This window comes from Xylaria bambusicola (assembly GCF_022495145.1).
Source record: "Xylaria bambusicola strain CBS 139988 unplaced genomic scaffold F5B22scaffold_16, whole genome shotgun sequence".
Lineage (NCBI taxonomy): Eukaryota > Fungi > Ascomycota > Sordariomycetes > Xylariales > Xylariaceae > Xylaria > Xylaria bambusicola.
In genome coordinates, this window is record NW_025953569.1 from 335723 (window position 1) to 359396 (window position 23674).

General features: G+C 49.0%; 8 protein-coding genes across 8 annotated transcripts; 2 read left to right on the plus strand and 6 right to left on the minus strand.

Moving 5' to 3' along the window:
- Positions 1–611: 611 nt before the first annotated feature.
- Positions 612–5350, minus strand: F5B22DRAFT_654774 (putative ABC multidrug transporter; the record flags this gene model as incomplete). The annotated part of the gene is made up of 11 exons (XM_047979830.1): positions 612–704; positions 754–1158; positions 1268–1299; positions 1357–2307; positions 2375–3283; positions 3342–3847; positions 3908–4461; positions 4513–4760; positions 4813–4975; positions 5034–5078; positions 5144–5350. 11 exons carry the CDS (start codon positions 5348–5350, stop codon positions 612–614), a joined length of 4113 nt encoding a protein of 1370 aa, XP_047831640.1.
- A 528-nt stretch (positions 5351–5878) lies between these two features.
- On the minus strand, positions 5879–7388 carry F5B22DRAFT_603314 (catalytic protein). The gene is made up of 2 exons (XM_047974732.1): positions 6977–7388; positions 5879–6873 (listed from the first exon to the last, which is right to left on the minus strand). Exons 1-2 carry the CDS (start codon positions 7311–7313, stop codon positions 6446–6448), a joined length of 765 nt encoding a protein of 254 aa, XP_047831641.1. The 5' UTR covers positions 7314–7388; the 3' UTR covers positions 5879–6445.
- Positions 7389–7448: 60 nt separating this feature from the next.
- Positions 7449–8630, minus strand: F5B22DRAFT_109288 (uncharacterized protein). Its single transcript, XM_047968747.1, has 3 exons — positions 8345–8630; positions 8010–8236; positions 7449–7875 (listed from the first exon to the last, which is right to left on the minus strand). Exons 1-3 carry the CDS (start codon positions 8463–8465, stop codon positions 7585–7587), a joined length of 639 nt encoding a protein of 212 aa, XP_047831642.1. The 5' UTR covers positions 8466–8630; the 3' UTR covers positions 7449–7584.
- A 1179-nt stretch (positions 8631–9809) lies between these two features.
- Positions 9810–11473, minus strand: F5B22DRAFT_645721 (uncharacterized protein; the record flags this gene model as incomplete). The annotated part of the gene is made up of 4 exons (XM_047978625.1): positions 9810–10184; positions 10237–11082; positions 11150–11227; positions 11312–11473. The coding sequence occupies 4 exons, from the start codon at positions 11471–11473 to the stop codon at positions 9810–9812; spliced, it is 1461 nt and encodes a 486-aa protein (XP_047831643.1).
- Positions 11474–12603: 1130 nt separating this feature from the next.
- On the plus strand, positions 12604–14242 carry F5B22DRAFT_635803 (peptidase M24, structural domain-containing protein; the record flags this gene model as incomplete). The annotated part of the gene is made up of 5 exons (XM_047977200.1): positions 12604–12926; positions 12983–13424; positions 13459–13619; positions 13677–13978; positions 14049–14242. 5 exons carry the CDS (start codon positions 12604–12606, stop codon positions 14240–14242), a joined length of 1422 nt encoding a protein of 473 aa, XP_047831644.1.
- Positions 14243–14435: 193 nt separating this feature from the next.
- On the plus strand, positions 14436–16944 carry F5B22DRAFT_109326 (peptidase S28). The gene is made up of 3 exons (XM_047968748.1): positions 14436–15094; positions 15179–16278; positions 16334–16944. The coding sequence occupies exons 1-3, from the start codon at positions 14996–14998 to the stop codon at positions 16779–16781; spliced, it is 1647 nt and encodes a 548-aa protein (XP_047831645.1). The 5' UTR covers positions 14436–14995; the 3' UTR covers positions 16782–16944.
- Position 16945: 1 nt separating this feature from the next.
- F5B22DRAFT_654775 (very-long-chain acyl-CoA dehydrogenase) lies at positions 16946–19075 on the minus strand (the record flags this gene model as incomplete). Its single annotated transcript, XM_047979831.1, has 3 exons — positions 16946–18636; positions 18705–18924; positions 18979–19075. 3 exons carry the CDS (start codon positions 19073–19075, stop codon positions 17076–17078), a joined length of 1878 nt encoding a protein of 625 aa, XP_047831646.1. The 3' UTR covers positions 16946–17075.
- Positions 19076–21183: 2108 nt separating this feature from the next.
- F5B22DRAFT_603334 (uncharacterized protein) lies at positions 21184–23263 on the minus strand. Its single transcript, XM_047974733.1, has 2 exons — positions 22932–23263; positions 21184–22848 (listed from the first exon to the last, which is right to left on the minus strand). Exons 1-2 carry the CDS (start codon positions 23003–23005, stop codon positions 21357–21359), a joined length of 1566 nt encoding a protein of 521 aa, XP_047831647.1. The 5' UTR covers positions 23006–23263; the 3' UTR covers positions 21184–21356.
- Positions 23264–23674: the final 411 nt, after the last annotated feature.

Below are 23674 nucleotides of genomic sequence, written 5' to 3' on the forward strand. Positions count from 1 at the left end.
TTGAATCCAATAACTCAGACTTGCATCAAAGTCTATGGTCCCCTTATTAGCTTAGCTGTACAGTCATTCTGTGAATGTATAACAAGGGCAGTTGAACTGGGCTTGGAACTGAGGGTTCTGATTATAATGATCTACTAGGGCTGCAGTAGTCCTTGACCAACCAACTCCTTCTCGGCTGTTGGTGGCTTGAGATGACTCTATATACAAATGATCTGCCAGCCTAGACCGCCTGGGTCTCTAGGGTCTGTTTCAAGAAGCGAAGTCTGTATAACCTCACTTTCCAATATTGCCTGCATGTCTTGGAAGGTCATGAACAGCCTGCAATGGTCCTTCGTACGGCCGAAGTGCAAGGCGAACTGCATTCTTCAACCGGTACAGAGGTTACACGTGTAACAGAATGTCCCGAGACCATCATCTAATATACCCTATACCCGTCGTCATGATGACATGGCCATCTTCTATTATTCTATATGTACTATCCTATTAGGAACGCGTCATAAAAGATATTATGAAATTCACAAGTGAGCTCAATTAAATGCACTCGGATGCAGAAGAAACTCCGGGGGTGGTTGGTGCATAGCTCGGCCAATTGTAGCTGTATGCTCGGTCACCTAATTAGCCGTCTTCGTCGCTTTGGTCCTCAAACGCATCATGAGGAAGACGAGAGCGTAAGAAGAGATGCAGAATAAGGCAGTAATGCCGACCTGACTGATATTAGCAACATGGCGTGAACCCCAATCGAGCAAAACTTACGTCTCTCCAGCCGTAGTAGCGTTCCTCGAAATTGAGCGTCCGCAAGAAGTCGGCGCCAGTGCTATACGGACAGTAAGAACAAGTAGTTGTGTTGCCCGCATCCGTAATGTAGCCAGCATTTTGCGATAGGAAGTCGCTCATGTATTCGCCGCATGTAGTGTCAGGGGGTAGCGGGATCGTAGTAAGCTCGCCAGCTTTACACACTACTTCCGTGTCCCAAACGACAGGAACTAACAAGCCGCCCACAAGGTAGGTGAATGGATTCAGATAGTAGAACCAGTATCGCCAGAAAGGGGTGATGCGAGAATAGGGGACCAGAATGCCGCAGAATTGAATCAAGCTACCAACAAAGATGGGATTGGCAAGTGCTGCAAAGTATGCGTTCGGAGAATAAGCTGCAATAGCCTACGAAACCCCGAGTTAGTCAAAAACAACTACGAGATCATTAATGTAGAAAGAGGCAGTGGGCTAATGTCCACTAAACGTGCACTATGCAGATGAAGTTGTGTCTTACCTGGCCGATGGACGTGTAAAGAAATTCATAAACTGTATGTCCTGTTAGAAGGGACATAACCATATCATCACCGACTAGGGAAAACTTACGAATCATTTGCAAATAAACCTGGCCCGATACGCTTGCTTTCACCGGGAATCCAGAAGTGAAGTACCAACTCACAAAGTAAACAGTGGCACAGACGATCAAAATGAAAACCTCAGACAGGAGCTGAGCAGAAATGAAGGCAATCCAACTGTACGTCTTCGACTTCTTCTCCCTAGTCTCGAAGATGTCCCGATTCCGGATGAAGAGAGGTTGCAGCTGATTGATACATCCGGGAGCGACGAAGAGAAAATTGAACACAGACATGAGACGAAGCTGCACGTCAAACGACCCGTTTCCAATCTTCCAGAACGTGAAACCCGCGAAGAGACCGTTCGTAATATGCAAGCCTAGCTTGTTCCAAACATAATCTGGATTTCTCCAAAGCGAAATAAGCTGGCGACGAGTAACTTGTGAGATTTGGTATGGAATAGGAGCAGCAAAGCTCTTTTCCTCTTCCTGGCTCGTTCCGTTATGGATATGACCCTGAACTTGTTCAAGCACTGATAGTGTTTCCAGAGACTTTTGTCTCTCTTCAGATGCCTCCCATTCCGCTGGCCAGTCAATTTCGGTACCGAAACGGCCTTGGACCACATCGACGATGTGCTCTGCAGGGTTTGCATCTACAGGGCAGGGGACTCCGTGACGAGCAAAATAGTCTAACACAGTTGATGAGTTCTTCCCTGTCTCGCCGAAATAAGTAGTACGACCCCCTTTGGCGAGTAGTAGGAGCACGTCGAATGTCTCAAATAGGACCCCAGATGGTTGGTGAATGGTGCATATTATTGTCTGTCCGGCGGCGGCCAGCTTTTTCATAAATCGGCAGATCTCATACGCAGATTGACCGTCAAGACCCGAGGTTGGCTCGTCTAAGAAAAGGAGTGATGGCTTGGCAACAAGCTCGGTCGCAATCGTCAGTCTTTTGCGCTGTTCAATTGAAAGACCGGAGTTGGGTGCTGAAAGCTGTTAGCTTAAACATGCCAGTACTCAGGTTTCCAATGGTCCCGGCATCAATTGACTTACAGCCGATAATAGCATGTTGAAGCGGGAAAAGCTCTAGCAGAGCCATGATGTATTCGACATAGGCAACCTTTTCTGCGTCTGGTACATGGTGAGGTTGCCGTAATCTGGCGGAGAAAAGAAGGGCTTCTCTGACAGTTGCTGTGACTTCATGGACATCGTTTTGTTCACAATATCCGGTATCCCGCTGGAAACTGATTCCCTGAGGTTTGCCGTTGATGAGGATTGAGCCCTTGACTGTCCCGAAGTCTTTCCGTTGAGCGAGCACATCCATGAGCGTGGTTTTCCCGGCACCTGAGCTGCCCATCAGTGCTACCAGCTTGCCTGGTGTAACATATCCTGAAACGTTCTGGAGCAGCTGTTTTTCAGAACCACCTGCGTGGACGAAATAGTTGATATCTCTGAAGGTAAACACTGTACCATTCTTGGTTTGCTCCTCCTCTTCAGAACTGTCAGTCGGGTCGCCGCTAGTCTCCTTAATCATTCCTTTCTCCATGTCTTGTTTCTCGGATAAGGACTTCAGGTATGCCCTCTTTGCGTATAGAATCTGGGAACCACCGCCGCGTTGAAGGTTCAACTCAAATCCAAGAGCAGCCATGATAGCGAAGAAGACCCAAAACGCGATCACGATGCCAACGTTTCGCCAGACATGTTGTGTGAAGTCTCCATACTGGGCTTTTAGAAACTCGGCGCCACTGTATGTAGATTGTCCAGGAGTAGATCCAGGCGCACTGCAACCACGGTATATATCTTGATATTCAGCTCCGTACGGAATGAATTCGGGTTCAACACATTCAAGTGTCAGTCCCCCGGTCTCGCTGCCCATTAATGCCCCGAAGGTATACTGCACAGGGTCAATATATGCTATCCACCTGAACCATGGATGCATCTTCGGGACCGGAATAAGATATCCTAAATCCTAGTCAGAATAAAGCTTGTTGTCCGGTGGGACCTCAGGAAAAGTCTTTACCTGCGTATACCATGATAACCATTGTACACCAGCCAGCTATCTGAGAAGCAACTCCAAAATGAGAGTTCCAGGCACCAATCATCCGGTAAAACGATAGGAGGCAGAGCGTAAATACAATATAGATGAACCACTGGGTGAAGAATTTACCGGCGTCTAGGGTAAATCCTGCTAGAAAGTAGTATATGATCTCGAAGATACTAACGCCGACAATAGTGAAAGGGATATCTGCGAGGGTGCAGGCTATTGCTTGAGCAGCCGGTCGTGCGAAGCCAAACAACTTATGCCTGGAGAAGATGGGTCGTCCCATGAACGAGGCTGTCGTCTCTGAAAGACAGTTCAACCCGAGGTATATAATTGGCCAAAAGAGAGCCCCGGCTCGATCGAAGGTAGCAGCACTGGTAGGAGCGAGGTTGTAGAAGAGACTTCCTGAAATTAGGGCGATAATAATATTTGAGGCAAGTTTGAGAGAGTTCGACCAGCGATCTCCCCATATCATTTGAAGCTGTCTGTTTCCGTATAAGTGCATATTCCATTTATGACGAACGCACTTGAATAACAAGACTTACCTTGCTGTACAGGCCAAGATCTGTCTTGCCAGCGAGACCTGGTAAACGCTGTGGTCTCGAGAAAGGAAATGGAATGTTCGATTCTTCTCGTCCATGCGGATCTTATCGAGCCTATCAACCTCAGTTGCGAGAAGTTGCGTATCAGTCACCATTGATTTCTTCATACTCTCGTAGGTAACACTGGATTTATAAGCTCGTTCGAAGTCCTCAGTCGTCTTAGGTGCTGTAGATTCGAAGCCAGGAAGTATTTCTCTTTCCGTCGGAACCGTAACAGAAGTTAAGAAGTCCGCTACGTTCCCGCTAGGTGGGCATCGAAAGCCCAGCTTCTCGAAATAAGACTTGGCCTCGGAGGCAGGTCCGTAATAAATCTCCCTTCCTTCTGCGAGTACCAGAACCTTATCAAATTGGTTGTAGATACCGTTACCGGCTTGATAGAGGGTTGCAATCATTGTCTTGTTTTGCTCATCCGTGACTCGTCTGAGGACCCTGGCAAAGTCGAATGCGTTACTCGCGTCTAAGCCTCTCGTCGAGTTATCCCAACATTGAACCAATGCCTTTGCTTATGTTAACTGATACGCTTGGGAAAGGGGAAATCTGTCGCTTACCTCGGTAGCCATGACTTCAGCGACAGACACACGTTTTCGCTCCCCTCCGGATACACCACGAATGAATTCATCGCCAACGGCGGTCTCCATTACGTGAGATATACCTAAAGAATCCAGTATTGCCGTCGTCTTGTTCTCAATATGTTCGATTTTGGATGTTGTTGACTCTAGGTTCTTCTTGGCCACCTTGGTACTAACCGCAAATTTCATAACATCCGATACTAACAGAGTAGGAAAATGCTGATCGTCTGCTACCATTTAGCATAGCTAGCAGCGCGAATTGGGGGTTTGAATACCTACCTTCTGTATTCATAACAATTTGATGTCTGAACCGGTGGGCTGCTTGGTGATCGATGTTTCCGTAGCTCATCTTGCCAGTGACGTGGGAAAATTCCTGTCGCATGTTCGCAAGCACCTTGAGAAGAGAAGTACACCCAGACCCTGGCCTACCAAGCACTAGGAGCTGCCGGATCTTATGTGAGTCTTTCTGGGAAAGTATTGATATGAGAGTGCTCCCTTACCATCTCTCCCGGCCGGACTTGGCCTGTCACGCCCTGGAGGATATGCTACAACGCGTTTTAGCATTAGCAAATCTGCAATTATAAATGGGTTTCAATGATAGGCCACTAACTCTTTTGTGATTCTTGTTCTTTTTGAATGAAGACAATAAGCCCGTGACAACAGATGAAACTGTTGAGACATAGCTCTCACTAACTCCTTCGACCTCAATCGCAAGGTCATCAAAAGTTAAAGTAAGTCCGGACAAGTAACCTTCCCCTACTCGGCTCTCCCCGGGGAGAGGTATTTTCTCTGTATCTGACGCATCGGTTGAAGACATGGTGACAACAGCTCGGTGAAGTTCGGGGAGGTACAAGAGTCACCACAGTCACGATGCTCAGGGAAGTCGGTGATAATATTTATTAAACTTTCTTGACTTTCTGAAAAATAACTAGCCTACCTATCCATCATACTATGTATATATATCTTCGGTACAAAGCAAAGTTTTGAGGCTCTTTCGGCATTTCGGAAATAGGGGCGTCCCTTCCCTGTTAACTGGAGAAAAAAGTCGACGGTTCTTGTATCCATCACACTAGTTGAGTCAAGAACAATACTAGCCTCGACTCTAGCATTTCGGCAACACCGGCCTGTAAGATCATTGGTTAGCCTTACGCCGCTAAAGCATAATATTTTCGAACGATGCCGCGTACTCGGAAATGGGATATCGGAATTGTGGAATTAGGGCAATTTTGGTCTTCACGTCATGGTATAGCGTGCCAGATGTCGCTTTCATGGTGCTGGCAGGTTTATTGCAAATCCGTTCAAACAGTGCATCTTAGAGTCTTTGTCGGATTTCAAAGAGCTGCAAGTTTAACAACGAATTTATAACGGCGTGAATTACAACTATGAAAATACTAATATGTTCAGAATGCTGAGAAAGCTGCCACGCTGTTGGGGTCCTACGAACTGCTACATACGAGTCGCTTGGTGGGGGGTTTCTAAGAGTGGCTATCAGTAATATATAGGCCTCCTGGGAATGTAACGTCGGCATAGGCCACATGGTCATTCTCAACAGTAGCGTTAAGTGTATTTGAAAAGGGGTTGCTATGGCCTGACTCTCGCTGTTTCCTGGTGCTGGTGTGGCTTCAGCGGCCACGCCACCGCCTATCAATGAACCCTCCGCAGCTACAAAGTGAATGGGACTCATTTTCAGTGTCACATCTTCATCTATTCCACAGTGATGTGAGCAATGTCCATGGGCGCGCAAAAGGGTGATCGCTCTAAGAGTGCCTCGTAAGTGCCACCAAAACCCCTCGCTGCCTTCTGAAGAGGTCTGTTGCGCTCTCAGTGTAGCTAACACCATCTGCCAGAGCAATTGCAAGAGTAGAAGCACCTCTAATGTGCATGATACTTGACAATGTCGGGCCACTTCACTCTATGACCATCCCTCAACAGCAGATTGCACAACTAAATTGATCATCTCTACTAATTTGTCCGTATGGCTAAGCATAGGCGAATGACCAGAGTTGAGTTTGATAATCTTGGAGCCCGCAGTCTTGCCAAAGATCTCCTGGTACTTCGGAGGAGGACCACGGTCATTTTCACAGACGACGTACGTGGAGGGAACAAAGCGGAATCCCTCGTTGGTGATTTCAGTACTTTGCACCGCATAGGATTGGTCGATTGTTTTCGATTCCCAATACTGTGCCTCGGCGGCAGGGAGATCGTGGTATAGTATGTCGGCTACGTTCTTGAGCGCGAAACGCCCATTTGGTTTGACGAGATTGTTTGAGGATTCGCCAAACGTGCTTAGCACCGATTGACCCTTAGTCAGGATGAAGGCTGCAAAGTAGAACATATGTACTAGAGCGATTGGGATTAATATGTAGACCTTGTGTTGCTCAACAAATGAGATTTAGTTCGAAGCGGCAGATGGCTTGGGCAAGCTGCGAAAACGTTTACTTACACACGCCACCAGCGAGGCCATTAGACTTTCGTTGCTCGACCGACAAGTCTTCCGTAACAGCCTCAGAACCTACTAAGCCACCGTATGAATGCATAACCATAACGACGGTTTCCCCTTTGGCGACTAGTTCCTGAACCTTAGACCGAATGGCAAGGGCATCGTCCGTCAAGGATTTCAAGGCAAACTCGGGCTTGTCTTGGTCTGTAAGGCTCGGTAGAGACGGCTGCACAACGCGATAGCCGGCATTTCGTAGTGCGTCAGATAATTTATAGTAGACCTCAGGCAATTGGAAGGAACCCTGAACCAGGACAAGCGTGGGCTTGGAAGACGAGGCCATTTTGGGTAGTTCAAGGTCGTCTACGCTTGCAGGAATGAGCGAAGAGAAGCTTTACTTATCATTTTTCAATTATAACGTGGTGCTTGCAAAATTTCACTATGCGGGGATATTACAGTATACCTAAACCCATGCATGCATGCATGTGCGAAGATGTTGGCCTGCCTGCAGCTCTGTGTTGGTCACCGGTCACCCCTGATGTCTTAGTATCCCGTTCACGCTTGAGCTTAAGCCCCTATCTGCCAAGCGCTAACGTCACAAAACCGACAACAATTCATGAAGAACCAAGCGACTCAATACCCAAGTTGACAGGCTCACAAGACGGATTCTGCGGCGAAGCCCCTTCGTATCCAGACACCCACGCCAGAGAGCGGTACCAGTAGCCTCCAGTCCACTGGTAACAGACGTGGAAATTAGAGACATTCCTGGGTGTCTCGGGGATAGGAATCGTCGAATTCCAGCGGGTGTCGTCGTGCTGCAAGCCCATGTAGAACAATCCCGAGTCCTCGTCCAGCGAGATGGAAGTCCCGTCGTCTGAGCCAGGCGGGATGAGCGCCAGATTGACCTACAATCAATGAAATATCAGAATCAGGAGCTGTTACGTCATGGATACACACAGTCTACACCCAAAAGTATCTCAAACGCAGGAAATAAAATGAAAACGAATGAAATGGAAGTGATATAGAGGGGTATGCTCACATTGCTCGAATAACTAGGATACAACTGCAGGAACGAGGGCACCTTGACTAAACTTCCGTCGGCACCCTGGTACGGGAAGACATAGCTGATGTATCCCGGGTAAATGGCCCCCTCGTCGAACGTGTAGTTGTAGTAGAACTCGTACACGGAGCCGCTGACGGCGCCTGCGCCAGCGGCGTAGCAGAGGCCCTCGGTGGCTGCGCCTGCGTGGCATGCCCATAGGTAGCCTAGAGTTTACCTCATCAATCTCACGATCGTGAGTGCATGTAGAACAGTGAAAGTAAATATTTGGCGAATGGATATTGGGAGTGAGAATGTGAGAACGTGGAACGCACCATCAACACCCGAACTCGTCTTAGGCGTGACTCGGAGCGCGAAGGGCCCGACGATATTGAAGTCGGCGGCCGCGCGCATAGTTAGCGTGATAGCTAGGCCTACAATTGATGGGATCTTCATGATTGAGATACCTGATTCAAATGCCTTTTCGCAGAAAGCTATATGAGTGGTAGTGCTTGAGGCGAGAAAAGAGGTAAGTGTGAACCGGCGAGGAGCTGGACGTGGTTATATGTGTCTTGACAAGCTCTGTGTCCCATGCAATCTCTCCAGTGCAGTGTATCGCAGCCATCAGATCATAATTGAGCAATAGCACATCCCCCTCCAATATCGAGTCTAGTGCTCCTGGAAAAACAAGATGACGCGTTTGGGCCTCTCAGGTAGCAATAGATCTCGAGTCCATCTCGAGTTTCACACCATGTTCCACCTCGGCCACTTCACGTAGTTCGTGTGATGGATTTTTCGGGGCGTACGTTCGCGTATTTGAGTCAATCGCTGAATAACGAACATATCTCGGCCGTATCACGCTACGACGTCGCAGAAATACTCGATGCCCTTATCCTCGATAGCTACAACATGATCGTGTGGCAGAGAACCATATTCTCGAACGATGTGTCTCACGCTGTAAGACGTAGCCTAGATTCTCCAACGTCAAATCCCGGGCTCATAGCATTCTGAGGGAAATAGCGTTGGGCGGCGTTCAGTACAAGCCTGAGGCTGTGTGCGAATTGCTGGACATCAGAAAACCTATTTCTCAGACGTTAGATGCGTGCGTGACAGTTGAGAACCTACAGAATACTCAGGAGTTGAGGGGTTCAAGAAACCAATCTCTAAACGCCGTAGTCCCTAGACTCCCTAATGCGCGGACTTATTTCCAAGCTGCTACGCGTCTGTATCACTTCACAGTGACACAGCAACCAGTATATACTCGACTAGTGTGTGACGCGCCGCTCGACACCGGTGCCTCTAAGGTGAAGTATTGCGATCACGATAGAGATGATGTGATAATGTGCTGCTTCATCGACGTTAAGGTAGATTATGATGCCCTGCTGAAGCAAATAGTCGTCGTAACGCTGTGTCATTGAAGTACGCACAATCAGTGTTGCTGATCACATACTGGACCGAGACTCGCCCGCTTCAGAGGAAAAGCCCTCAAACCAACAGCATTACTTCACTTCTTCATTGGCAGCATAAGTAACACGTTATCTAGTGAGGATCATCCCTCGTGTCCCATGGCGGTAGCCCCAACGCCTTTCCCATGCAGTAACAGTTAGAAATTTGCAATGCTCCCAAAATGCTTCCCAAAACCCCCTGTGAAGAATCCAAGGGGAGATTCCATCAATATCCAAGCTGCGGACCAAAAACCTCCCAAATGGGACTATGTGCGTTTAGATTGGTGTCTATAGTGCAATGCGGTAATCACATCTCTGCCTCTTCATTGAGACCAATAAGACTTGTGTATCACTCTCAATGGGCATGACCGTCGCTGTTCTTGCCAAGCGTACTGCTGAGGCTCTCATCGTCGCCCTGCGTGTGTTTTGCTGGATTATCATCTTCGTCGTCGCTCATCAAACCCTCCAGTTCGAATTCATTGGCGTCGCGAATCGGGACATTGCCACCCAGCCGGGGTCCAAGACGACCATTATCTAGGTTCTTGTTGGGAGGGGTTTGGCTAGTGTTGATGTCGTAGAGATGGATGAGCATTAGTGTAAACAGGAAGAGAAGAGAGGCCAGTGAGAAGAGGATGAGAATGTAGGCGATATGGTCCATTCCGGAGTTCTCGATGAGGCCCATTTGTTCCTCGGTGGCACCCATGAACATGAAACCAGAGGCAAATAGTAGCTGTGATGGTAGGTTAGATCGGGGTCTATCATGGCAGAATTGGACGACTCACGAAAATAGGGATGTACTGGAAACTATTGATCTCCCTGCCATCCTCAGATAGAGCAGGACGATCGCGAAGAACAAAAGATATCTCAACAATGCGGGTTGCACCAACGGCCATGAGGGTGTAGCCATATGCCTTGTGGACCTCGGCACTAATGTGCACATGCTGGGGGTGACCGCCGAAGGCCCAGCCCGTTATCAAAATGATGAATCCGGGGATGATATTTCGCTTAGGGCGACCGTCACGGTCTCTGCTGAGCCATATACCCACCAATCCAGCACACCACCAGATGACGCCCATCGTGGTATGTTGCCAATCATTTTCAACCCATTTGGTGCCCCAGCGATGCTCGGTAAAGGTATTGACCACGCCCCAGGCGGTAATGACGGCGCTGTCAAAGAACTCTTGGGATCGGCCGGTGCGCCGGAGCCATATCTGTCCGACAAGTAGGACGATCGTCAATAGAATACCATAAGCGATGAAGGCACTTCCCATGATAAAGTGCGCAGCGCATTGGGCAACATGTTCACCTTGACAGAAGCCAAGGGCGGTAATGCCACCAAAAAGCATCTGGGTCCAAGCGAAGACGGGCAACGCTTTGCCAAGAATACCATGTGCGAATTTAACGACGCGTCTTATCTTGCCGAAAACTCCCCGCTCGATATGTAGTTTGAGGTAGATGCCGATGAGAACCTGGGCGAACAGCATGAACGATATGGGTGAGGCGAACTTGGAGTGAACGTTGTCATCACGGAATTCGCGGCCGCCGTGCATATGGCCCAGAGCATATCCGAGTATCGCGAGAGCAGTTCCTAGGACCTGTAGGGGAACATGCCAGCGGTTTTTGACGATCTATGGCGCAAATGTCGCATTAGAGTCTGGAGATGTGAGTGATTGAAGATTGATGGGTTATCCTTACCCCGAGAACCATGCCCACGGGGAAGATGACGCCCCAGGCGGCCATCTGAATAAATATGTGTATCCATAGCGTTGTATCCTAAGTCGAGATGGTCAGATTCCGTATCATCCGTAGGCAGCTAGTTCAGCAGTTTCTGAAAAGTTCATCGGGGAGTACACGTACTATGGGCTCGGTTGAGATGGCCATTCCGTCTTCAATATGCGATGAGTCGTGGTCGTGCCCGGAAACCATCGGTAAGGCGGCAGAGACCAGAAAAATAGTAGATAGCGACGAAGAGAAGAAACTCGGAGCCTGGGCGGCTCTGCTCGCGAAGCGACGCAACATTATAGCGGTAGGACGTTTCAGATAGGTATGGATGGTATGGATGGTTCGATGTGGGCGAGCGGGCGCGTGCGCCAGGGTTAGAGGAGCTCGACCCTGGACAAGCGTGTCGCAAAAGTCAGTCGAAGTGGGAATTATCGTCCGAAGCGCAATGTCAGTCAGGGCCGGCGGTCGGGGCCACAGCAGAGCAGAGAAAGCGAATTCCCGAGCAACGGCTCAACCTCCAAGAAGGTTTGCGATATTGGTCGGGAGGGCAGTTGGACGAGAAGACAAGAAGATCTGACGGAGATTAGCAGAGAAGCTTTCGCTCGGCAGCATTAGACTCGTCTACCTACTAACCTTGGTCATGTAAGCTCAACAGAAGCCAACTACCGGAATCCGTCCAAGGCCCTAAACCGTTCTACAGTGCAGTAGTGCCGTAGATAGGGATGTCCTGACTGGTCGGCCACGTTTCCACAACCAACCGGATCAAGAAAATCACACTACACTACATTACATTAGTTACCGGTGCATCCGATCCTACGCAATGCTGCATACCCCGCGATGGCATGTGCCACTACTTGTCCAAGGTATCAGGAACGGATCGTTATTGTGACTGATCAGCCAAGAGCTGCGGAAGGGGATCAAGCTCTGTAAGATAAGGCGAGGGATAGGGGTCTTGCAACCACCACAACTCCATCAAACCGCATCCTACACTCGTGCTATTCTTCTAATATGACATCTGTCTGCTGTGACGTGGCAGATGCTAGTCGCCCAAGCTTCGAGTGATTATCATGAGGGACAGCTAAAGTGACAGTGAGCTGAAAAATGACTGCACGATCTGAGACCATCAAAATACTTTCTCTTTGATTAGAAAAATACCTAGGTAAAGAAAACCAAAATTGGTGCCTTGTTAATGAAGGCAGTCATACTGCTATAGAGTTAGCAGTTATTCTCCCTTTTAAAAGCCGAATACCTACCCCATGTATTCCATAGCTAGAAGAGATTCGCTCTCTACGGCCAATAAGTGACCTCCAACGAAGGATGGAGGGAGGGAGGTGAATTGTACGAACCCCGCCAAATAGAGTTGCCGAGTTGCTGGTAGCACTCACTCGATGAGATTCTTTTGGATTGATTCACCATGAAACTCGAAAATGATTGGCAAACATTTCGTTCAAGATATACTGGTACCCAAGCCTCGTCGTCGGAAGGACGATGTGAAAAATATCTGCCTGTTCATCAGTGCTATTGCCACTCTCTGGGTCTACTATCTACTAAACAAACCCGCTGTTAACAAGCGAAGTTTGAATGCGATTCGAAAATGTGCGATTGAGAATGTTCAGGCCGATCTCTCGTTTCTAGACTCGGCGAGACCAATTCACACAGATGAGTTCCTCGATCGACGCGAGCGACTCGCTCAAGCCTTAGTTGCCGCTAACGTCGATGCATTCGTGCTTGAGCCCGGCTACACCTTCCAGTATGTGCGCTGCCTAAGCATATTCATATTCATCACTCATAATGCTCAAAATCTAGATACTACGGGAATGTATCGCAGACGGACTGGGAGCCATGGGAGCCAGAAGAGCGGCCGTTTCTAATGCTCATACTACCTGTCCTCTCACAATCGGGAGACGTATCGGCCAAGACGGCATTCTTGGCACCGCATTTTGAAGAGGGACGAGTGCGAATGCTCGGAATCCCGTCCCGGGAAGAGGATCTAGATATAGTCATTTGGGAGGAGCATTGGGACCCATATGCGACTTTACTCGAATCGCGTCTCTTCGCCGGCCTCAATGGCACTGCGAAACGACGGGCGCCCATACTCGTGGTAGATGAGGAGCTTCGCGATTTCATCTCCCGTGGTCTGTCAAAAGCGGGCTTTGAAACGGTAGGTTTGACCCCCGAGGTTGAGCTCGTGCGCCAGATCAAGACTCCGGCAGAAGTGGAGATACTGCGTGCCGTCAACACAGGCACTGTTGCGGCCGTGTCTGGTGCCCGATCTGACGGAGGACGAGGTTCGGGATGTGCTGAATGAAGTTCTACGGTCGATTGGGTTTGATCCATTCTTCAATATAGTGCTATTCGAGGAAGATGGCGCGCTACCACACGGTGGCTTTGTTGTGGGTAAGAAGAAAGTCACGGAGGACACGATGGTCGTCATCGACGTCGGGTGCGTATCAGACGGGTGTTCGGCGCGTCTAGCACAATCCATATTGACATTATACAGAGCGCATTATCTTGGCTACTCTTCAGATATCTGCCGCAGCTTCTTCATCGATCCTGTTCGCATAGATACCGCAAGTCATTCATTTCCATCAGGCCATATGCGAGATACTTCGAATCCAGAACTCCGTGAAGAAAAGCTCCGAGTTTGGGACATCGTCCTTGCGGCTCAATCGGCTGCGGCGCTTGCACTCAAGCCCAATAACACTGCCGCTCGTGCTGATATAGCCGCTCGATCCGTCATCGAGGACGCTGGGTATGGCGAACGGTTCACGCATCGTGTGGGACACAGCATTGGGATCAAAGGTGCGCTGTGTTACATACTTACACAGTATTGTGTCTCACCTTCGATATCCCGCTAACTGAACATTCGCAGCGCATGAGTCGCCGTATCTGAATCAATGGAACAGGGAAACACGGCTTCAGCCAGGTATGATATTCACCAATGAGCCTGGAATCTATATTGAAGGAAAGTTCGGAGTCCGCCATGAAGACGTTTACTTGGTGAAGCAATATGGAGAAGCTGAACTGCTCACTGGTAGGAGGGCAACTAACCCGTATAACCCCTGAGGTAACAGTCCCCGTTGATGTAGCTAGCCGCACATATGATATTATTCACATCATCTTAATGCACGCAGTGGCTGGGTGATTCACAAGCGATGCTGAATCACAAGAATCTGATCCGACACCTGCCGTAGGGTGTGAATGGCTTCTACTTAGAGCTCGTTCAGAATCTATTCTTCACAAACCTCGGATACTACCTGTCAGATGAACTAGTGTACGCGAGGCAACACCCGAACACCTCATTGCAGGAACAATTATCAAGGCCTATTTCTCAGAAAGGACATTGGACCAAAGCAAGCTGAGATGCCGACGGCGTGTATCCGTCAGCAAGGGGGGCCTGCAAGCGTTATCGAGCTTCCCCAGCTCGCCCAGCCCAGACCCAGTCAAATCACTGTGGACCTTCCATCTTGATCTTAGCTCCACGAAGCTCTTGTGGGTGCTGATCGTGATCAACACTCTCAAGGCCCGAGATGCCCTCATCTCTGGTGGTCTCCATCATACCCAAACTAATGCAGCTTACATGTCCCGACATTATTATCGTGTGCTTGGTAAATGCACCTGCCTGATATGATCGAAGCCCGCCCTACCATTGAGCTCGAATCGCTGACGGCCTGTCTTAGTCCTAGCCCCAGCCCCTCGTATTCGTCGTGAATAATATTATAGGTTCCGTGGTTTGACGTGCTTCTCTCCTGGTCTTATTTTCTAGCTGTCTGTCCGTTGTTCGGGAGAGTCTTCATACTGACCATCAATATCGTGACAATGGTTGGGTATAGGCAGGTTTTGGGCCTGTTCGGCCTTGTGTCGGCCGCTCAAGCACTGCAGAGATCATCGCTGCCTATTAGCGAGCTCAAGAAACAGGTATGATGCGTCGCCTGCTCGGCCATGGCCACAATCAGTTCAAAAGCCAGTGAATTAATCAAGCTTACATGTGACGGTGAACAGATCCGAGACCCTTATAAGCTCCGCGCTCGAGATGTCGACCCTGCGTTACTCTACCCAGAGTATAACCTCTCGACGCCCATTGATCACTTCCACAACGACTCTCTCTACGAACCGCACACCGATGGCAAGTTCAACCTGCGTTATTGGTTTGATGCCAAGTACTATAAGCCCGGCGGCCCTGTGATCGTCTTGTGTGGTGGTGAAACGGACGGAGAAGGCCGACTCCCATTCTTGCAGAAGGGTATTGTGTACCAACTTGCGAAGGCGACAAACGGTTTGGGCGTCATCCTAGAGCACCGATACTACGGCTCAAGTATTCCAACCAAAGACTTCAGCACGGAGAACCTCCGATTCTTGACCACCGACCAGGCCCTTGCCGACACCGCCTACTTTGCCAACAATGTGAAATTTGCCGGCCTGGAAGACGTAGACTTCAATCCCAAGACGACGCCATGGATTGCTTACGGTGGTTCTTATGCCGGCGCATTCGTCGCTCTTCTGCGAAAACTGTATCCTGATGACTACTGGGGCGCAATCTCATCCTCGGGTGTGCCAGAGGCTATTTGGGATTACTACAAGTATTTCGAGGCCGCTGCCGTTTACGGCTCCCCTGCTTGCGTCGAGTATACCCAGAAGACCACCGACATCATTGACAAGATCCTCATCGGCAAGAAGGGCAGCAAGTACGTCGGGCAGCTGAAGAATGTTTTCGGACTTCCCAACGTCACCCACGATGGCGATTTTGCGAGCACCATCAACGGTGGTATCTATGGTCTTCAGAGCTATAACTGGGACCCCACGCAAAGCTCCGACGAATTTTTCGACTACTGCGATATTGTAGCCTCCGACAAGTTAAAGTACCCCAAGACCGAGTCCCTGAGAGAGTCCGTCAATGAGCTTATCACAGTCGCTGGCTATGGTGATGAAATCGATACTCTATCGAACCATGTGCTGAATTATGTCGGTTACTACCTTCCTCGAGGTGCCGCTTGTGGAAATGAAGACCAGGATGAGTGCTTCAGCACATTCGACACAGAGTTCTACAGCCAGGATAACATCGCCCAGTCGTGGCGTCTATGGCCATACCAGTACTGCACACAGTAAGTTATTGACTCCTAAGATGAAGTAGGCGATAATTATTGACATAATGTGTAGATGGGGTTATCTCCAGACCGGTAGCGGTGTTCCCGAAGGCGAATTGCCCTTGATCTCTCGCACCATCGACCTAGAGTACTCCTCTGTGATCTGCCGCGACGCCTTCAACATCACCAAGCCAGCCGACACCGAAGCCATCAACAAATACGGTGGTTTCGACCTCAGCTACCCGCGCCTCGCCTGGGTCGACGGCGAGTGGGATCCATGGCGTGCGGCCGGCGTCCACGCAATCGGCCTCCCTGAACGCGAGTCCACAACCTCGGAACCCTACATCCTGATCGATAAAGCCGTGCACCACTGGGACGAGAACGGCCTATTCCCCAACGAGACGACTGCTGAGCTCCCTCCCGCCCCGGTCGTCGAAGCCCAGAAGGAGGAAGCCGTCTTTGTCAAGGCGTGGTTGAAGGAGTTCAAGAAGGAGCATAGCCACTGTAAAAAAGAGCGATAAGTTCTGCCTGGTGTTGTGGTGAGTTTACTGATGAATCTTTGTAGATACCGTAAGCGAGCCTGATGAGCTCTGATGATCTATGAATTGGATATTAGGGTTATAGGGAACTTTGATTAATAATTGATGTAATCCTTTGGCGATGCTGACTGTCACGCTTGAAGGTCTTGCGTAATTTTACCGTGATGTTTTAAAGCACACCTGTATCTGATGAGATCATTTCTCGAATCGAACCTCATTATTACGGCTTTCTTTTGTTGAAAGCGGTACCTCCTTGCACTAACCTACAATTCTAACTCAGAGTTTGGGCACTTCCGTTGTGTGTTCAACACCGAAAACTATAGCACGATTCAACTCCAGACTAGTCTGGCTCCTGTCCGAACTGGAATTTTCATCCCTCACGAAGCCCCGACTAGTGAGATACCGCTGGCACATCTCCTGTATCACTGGTCCATCGCTACTCTTCACATCCAGCATAAAGAGAACAGCCATCAGGATCTCCGCAAGCTTCCACAGGATTCCCCTCGCATTGGGCAACAAGTCCTCTTGCGTACTCGATTCAAGCTCAGCCTTCAGCGATTCCCACTGCTTCACGATGGACGCGCCGCTTTCGCCACTCTTTATAACCCAGTCGAGAGCTCTAATACCATCTGCCCCGGCTTTAGGATGTTTTAGCGCCCGGATGAAATCAGTCGCAAGCACATCCGTCGTGCCCTCCCAGATATTCAGCACGCACGCGTCCCTGAACAATCTCGCAATGTTCATGTATTCAGACTCGGAGTTCTCTAGATATCCCACGCCCCCAAGGGACTCCATGCACGCGTATATGAGCGGAATAGCCTGCTTCGTGACATATGCTTTCAGCAAAGGGGTAATCACTCTTAAGAGAGGTGTGACATATTCAGACGGAGGTGTGATAGCCTTGGTGGAAGGAGGAGGTGCTCGATCAGACGTAGAGTGCTCTTCTAATCCGAGCAGATAACTACTGTAGAACGTGAGTAGCATCATGGCGTGCTGGTCAATGGTCATATCCGAGAGCGAGCGCATATGCAGCGCGCTATCCACCAGCTTCATTCTTTTCCCGCGTCCGGCGCCTACTTCGCGTACCTCGGCGAACGCGCGTGCGACAGCCATGCCCCGGCTGAGATATCCGAGCGCGCTGATTGCCGAACGAATGCGTGTGATGGTCAGGATTTTAGATATCTCCTTGATTCCCTCGCCTTCTTTTCCGAGAAGCCAGCCTCGCATACCGCGGAGCTCAAGCTCAGCGGTTGGCAGAGATTTCGTGCCCATCTTGTTCTTGAGCCGTGATATTGTGACACCATTGAGCTCTGTGCCGCCCACGGCACCTGTGGCAGAAACGAGGGACGGGTTGTAACGTCTCATAGGAGCGTAGAACGCTGATAATCCCTTTGGAGTTTGCGCTAGAAGGATCGTCATGTTGCTATCCGTGGCGGATGAGAACCACTTAAAACCATCTATTATCCAAGGACCGATGGGGATATTCTCTTCAGGGTCGCAGAGGGGGCCATCATTGGGCAGAGGCGAGTATGTCGCGATGGTTTCAGATCGTGATACATCGCTACCTCCTATGCGTTCCGTCATCCATTGCCCGCTCGTCCAGGCCATGTTTGGATCCCGTGATATAAGGTGATCGTAAGCGTTTTGAAAGACCTTTTTCTCTTCCGCACTGAGCTTCGAATTACTCAAGTGATGCTGCAGGACCCGGGCAGCGCCGTCCGCCATAGCTGCTGGACAGCCCACATTTGCGGACGAGGACTCGAAGATAAGCTCGCGGAGATATTGTACGATTCGGGTGTATTGATCCAATCCTGCCTCGTGGCCCTGACTTACGAAACTGCATTTCTTGTTTAGCATATCGAGTTGATAGTGGATTAGTTGAATGCATTGGGAAGATATTCATACCCCTTTTCGACGCTGAAAGCCTGCAATTTCCTCCAGCCTTCAGTGACGACCAGCCTTGTGCTCATGGGCTGGCCAAAGGCATTTCTGCCCCGGCCCGCAATGTACGGGTGATTCTTCTCGGCATCTGTCACCCAGTCGAAGATCTGCTGCTGTAATACCTCGTCTCCTAGGTGGCTAATTTCTGGTAAAACAGTTCGAGCAATGTCCGCTGGTAAGAATACTACAAGACCTAATTCAGCACTTATATAAGATAATCTGAAGAGGACATCCTTACATCTGAATACCCGTTTTATGCTTGGATCATGAAGAAACTGATTCTTCAACGTTGGTTGGACCTGGAAAAAGCCGCGGTTAGCACTTGCTGGTTCCATGTTTAATTAATATTATGATTTCTCACACGTCGTTGAAGACACCAATTCTAAGGAACGGTCTGTGGAAGTCTTTAATAAAGCATTTATGGCCCAGTCCTATCTACTAAATGTCGGTACCATCCTAGTAATAGTTCACTAGGTCTATAGAGTTTGCCTTACAAGTTAGATGCACGATGCCGAGGTGCCCCACGCTATTGCCTATAGCACATGCTTTCGTCGCAGTGCGAGTGTATAAAAGCCAATATGTTGACTTTCCATATCGAGACAAGCAGAGGTGCGATGACCCAATTATGGACGGATGCTGGTCAAGCGACTTGTTCCCCAATGCGGAAAGACTCGCATAATAGATGAGTCAGCGCGGAAAGCGTTCCGCTTGTTAAGAACCTACTTTCAAATAAATCTTGTCTATAATAAGTCAGAGGCGGAGTTGTATATAAAATGGAGTCTTAATTATGCTTCAATATGACGGGTAGCGTCGTCATCTATTCGTGACCTCCTCGTATGTGAGCTACATATACGGAAAATTGCAACATCCACCACTCAACATATGTAGAGGCAGTCAATATGATCTTCACTACGGTGATTCAAATTGGTCTTACTAGTCGTCAAAGATAATGTTCTGTTAGCGGTTGCGCCACGATGCGGCCTAAGTCGAGCGGCATGTACTTAATCGGTTCTTATATCGGAGTTAAGAGTGGCGATACTTACATCTATCACAATTTGTGTATATCATGCTACATCGTCTCCTCACTTTACCCGCTCTCGACTTCCTCGGGAGATAGTTTGCTAGAACACCATCCGATTATAGATTAAGCAAAATCTTTCGGACATCGAAACCCGATAGCCAGCCCATCCTGAACAAGTAAATATGGACCTGAGTCTGCATCTGTACATTTGGCACCATGATCTGAAGGGTCATTGGCGACTTGCTTCCGCACCTAGGCAAAGTGTTGTTACGCTATTAGTAGCTTCATTCAGCCTATGAGACTTACGTTTTCTATGGTTATGACCGCCTGCCTAGTGAGGTTACTGTATATGATGAATGGAGAATCTCGATGTTATAGTCCCAGTGGCAAATCTTGACAATCGAGATCCGAGAGTCGTATTGTTATTCAAGGGGTTTTCATAAAATCGATATCAGCCTAGCTAGACGGCCTATTTCCTATATTTGCTTTCCTCTTGTCGTTTACAGTTTCGTAGAGGCCGTAAGGTTCTACTGATAGTATTCTATACATGACTGCAGCAGCTGTGGTGTCTGTCATCAAGACTCTTTATTCTTCAACCACTTACCCCATATAGTCTTCTCCACCGTCTTGCAATATCCCTCGCTACAGTGCGTAACTTCGGACTCTCGTCGAGGGTGTGACAGTCCTATCAAGCTGCACTATGAACTCGCCTACTCGCACTTCTTAAGGATTACGCTTTTATCTGTAGAGTAGCCAAGTGAGTCGCGGGCACTGAAGGTCGGGACGATGCTACCATAGCACAGTCTACCAAGCTAGGTACTTGGTTTAACCAGCGGTCTCCAAGAGTATCCAGTGCCATCCATGTATGCCTGAAGAGCGAAAGGACAGGCCTATGTAGAGCCTATGGAAACGGGTAGAAGAGGAGAGTTTTAAATCAATTATCTGGCTTCTCATTCGTTGAAAGTATGCTTCGTCCTCATAGGGAAATTGCCGGCGCCATACTTTTTCAATACGGGATACCCATATTTGAGATATCAATTCGACCAGCTAAATAAGCTGAGCGATTGAATTTTACTGATTGCGATATTAGGATGCTTGTTGGAACAGCTAGCGGAATGTTCCGAAGTCAACAGACATCATCGCGGAACCCTATGCATCTTGCATCTGCACTAGGACTTGGCGCCCCCTTCTGCATATGACGCTGTTCTTCTCAACTTGCATGCCAAGATATTAATTAATACTACAGACCTCAGCTGTTAGTTGTCTCGACGAGCTCATGCATTAGTTAAATGTCTACGAATGACGGAGATGCCGAGCTTGTATGAATGCTACGTCAAGTGGATGATGGTTCTACCAGACACATCTATATTCAAACCGGACGTGACTAACAGCTAACGATTTCATAGCTGTCTTGTGAACCTAGATTTTTATCGCTACCCTACAAAAGGGATGAGACGGTATGAGTAACATTGCGTTTATGCGCAGCATGATAAATTGGTCTATATAACATTACTTAATATAAATATATACAGTGCCTAAAAGTTAAAAAGATATCTTGGAAGAGTCACCAGCCATCCAACATTTGAAATTCATTTTTAGTGATTGTTGCTCATGCGCAGATCAAGGTACTGCTCAAGCACGGAATCCGTACTCTCGCTCCTACCATGCTTGTCCGACCTCCGGGCTCTCCTCGATCTTTGCTCTGCTTCAGGCCCAACACTCCAATACTTGTCCTCGCCTCCATCCGCATACCCGATGGTCTCGTTTGGGCGTAAGTGGAATTCTCGACTGAGTCTCTCTTCTGCAATGACGTCCAACGCAGCGCCATCACGGCTTGATAGCGCCGTTGAGGAGCTCGATCGAGACAACGATCCGGAACGATGATGCATGCGGCTTCTTTCCTGCGTCTCCCTTTCCTCTTGTGCTTCACCCTCCATCAGCTCGCGTAGAATCCGTCGCCCTTCTTGCCGATCCTGCTCGCTCTCGATCTGTAGTCCCCATGCCTTTAAAAAGACCGCCTCTCCACGGTAGTGTCTGTGCAGCCAGAATCGCTCTTTTGACGTGAGTTGGTGCTCTGGCCCTAACTGCTGCTGCGTCTCTGGCTTGTCCTGGAACTCTATGGGAGGACTCTTCTCGTAAGCGCGATCGCTTGAGCTTGACCGTCCTCGCTGGTGTAATTGGTCGCGCGCTTTGCTATGGCCTGCTAATTTCGACCCGGAAATCGGCGGAAGAGGCGCGTTGGGTGGAGGATATGTGAGTGGCGGCAGGACCTGGGTATCTTGAGCTATTGTTGGTGGCTTTGGGGAACTTCTTAGAACTCTTGGGGGTTCCTGAATCCTTGGCTCCTGTGGTGGCGCCTCTCGTGTTTGGGGTCTATCTGGCAGTTCGCGAAAAGGCTGGTTGGGGAATCCCTTCCAATTCGTCGCTCTCGGAACCTCGGCACTCGACTGAGTCCGTCGAAGATGCTGTTCCTTCACTTTTGTTGCCGCATTGTTGCTAACGGACTGCTTCCCGGCTGGTGATAATATATAACGCGATACCTGAGACAGAGAAGTCGAGCGCTTGGGGAATTGACCAGGGCGTGTTTGGGGTGTTTCCGAATGGTCTATGGGAGATGCCGCGGGTGACACAGCCGGAGATCGCAGAGTTGTGCTATTTGTTAGAGTACTATCGCGAGTCGCAATGCTTGACGCGCCGGCTGACAATGGAGACGGTAAAATCTCTTCATTGTTCGTATATGGGATCACGTTGGGGTACACCGACCCTGGCGTCAAATGCTGAGTGTCATTCTTGTCTTTCTGCGCTTCCGGCTGAAACTCTGGAAACCATTGTGTGATGGGCCGCTCGGTCTCGTAATCGAAACCGGCATGGTTTTGCGCTGAGATGTCGTTGGGGCTTGCAATTGCAATACCTATTCCGGGAGGATTGGGTGGTGGTGGATTGAAAGTCCATTGGGTTAGAGGCCGTTCCGCTGGCCTGGATCGATCAGGGGCAGGTAGGTCTAGCACCTCGTAAGCGGTTCCCACGCGTGCGCCTCCAAGATGCACAATTTCGGGTTCCGCAGGACGCTTGGAATTCTGGTTAGAACTACTTCAATCGGCCAGGCGTTAGCTATTGGCTTTGGTGAATGACTAGAGCTGTTATGGGTGGGAAAGGAGCTGGCGCATTACTTCGAACTTGATTTGTTGGAATTCCATTTCACCCAGTTTAAAGCTCTCTGACTGGGCTCTCTGGAGAGTGGCATTTTGGTTCTGATTTTCCCAAATTCCTATCTTGCGACTGGTGCTCATATGGGGGTAATGGTCAAGAATAAAGGCGTCGCATTCATACGAGAAGATAAAGAAACCCCAACAATGTCAGCATAAAGTGGCGAAGCCATCAAAGAATTTCAATGAATGAATTGGATAATTCAGGAGGCTGACATGTCACCCTCTTCTCTTGAATTTCTATTATGTAGACCCTACCTGCGCTATTCAAAGAACCCACTTGACATGTGGTTCTGGGGTCTGCAGTAGCCGTTTATGACTAGAACCAAGGCCATACATAGTATCAATATCCCTGCCAGAGATCATGAATCTCAAACATAAGCTATCGCCCCAATTAGCCACAGCTGGGTACACCACATTCTCTGATTAGCAGCTGGCATACAGTAACAAGCTCGCCAGCTCTCAAGCCCCTGGCCGTAGGTCCGAGCTCATCATTATGGCAGTACGTACGAAGTAGTACCAAGTTGAACTAATACGAAGAAATAAAAGGGGCATGAAAAGCAACGATCTTAATCTTTCGTCATGGATGCGATCATCAGTACCTTGCATTCTGCAAATCGCAGCGTTTCTGACTCTTAATACTACGAATACTATGCGCGTCTTTCGAGTCAAAACGCGCGTTATCACCGTCGCACTTCGCGCTAATA

Coding starts and splice junctions, on each gene's coding strand:
- F5B22DRAFT_603314 (XM_047974732.1), bottom strand. CDS start 7,313: ATGGCCTCGTCTTCCAAGCCCACGCTTGTCCTGGTTCAGGGTTCCTTC. Junction 6,874..6,976: donor TGGCCTCGCTGGTGGCGTGT/GTAAGTAAACGT, acceptor CAATCGCTCTAG/TACATATGTTCTACTTTGCA.
- F5B22DRAFT_109288 (XM_047968747.1), bottom strand. CDS start 8,465: ATGAAGATCCCATCAATTGTAGGCCTAGCTATCACGCTAACTATGCGC. Junction 8,237..8,344: donor GACGAGTTCGGGTGTTGATG/GTGCGTTCCACG, acceptor GGTAAACTCTAG/GCTACCTATGGGCATGCCAC. Junction 7,876..8,009: donor ATCCTAGTTATTCGAGCAAT/GTGAGCATACCC, acceptor CATTGATTGTAG/GTCAATCTGGCGCTCATCCC.
- F5B22DRAFT_109326 (XM_047968748.1), top strand. CDS start 14,996: ATGGTTGGGTATAGGCAGGTTTTGGGCCTGTTCGGCCTTGTGTCGGCC. Junction 15,095..15,178: donor TTAGCGAGCTCAAGAAACAG/GTATGATGCGTC, acceptor GACGGTGAACAG/ATCCGAGACCCTTATAAGCT. Junction 16,279..16,333: donor CCATACCAGTACTGCACACA/GTAAGTTATTGA, acceptor CATAATGTGTAG/ATGGGGTTATCTCCAGACCG.
- F5B22DRAFT_603334 (XM_047974733.1), bottom strand. CDS start 23,005: ATGCCACTCTCCAGAGAGCCCAGTCAGAGAGCTTTAAACTGGGTGAAA. Junction 22,849..22,931: donor TCCAACAAATCAAGTTCGAA/GTAATGCGCCAG, acceptor CGATTGAAGTAG/TTCTAACCAGAATTCCAAGC.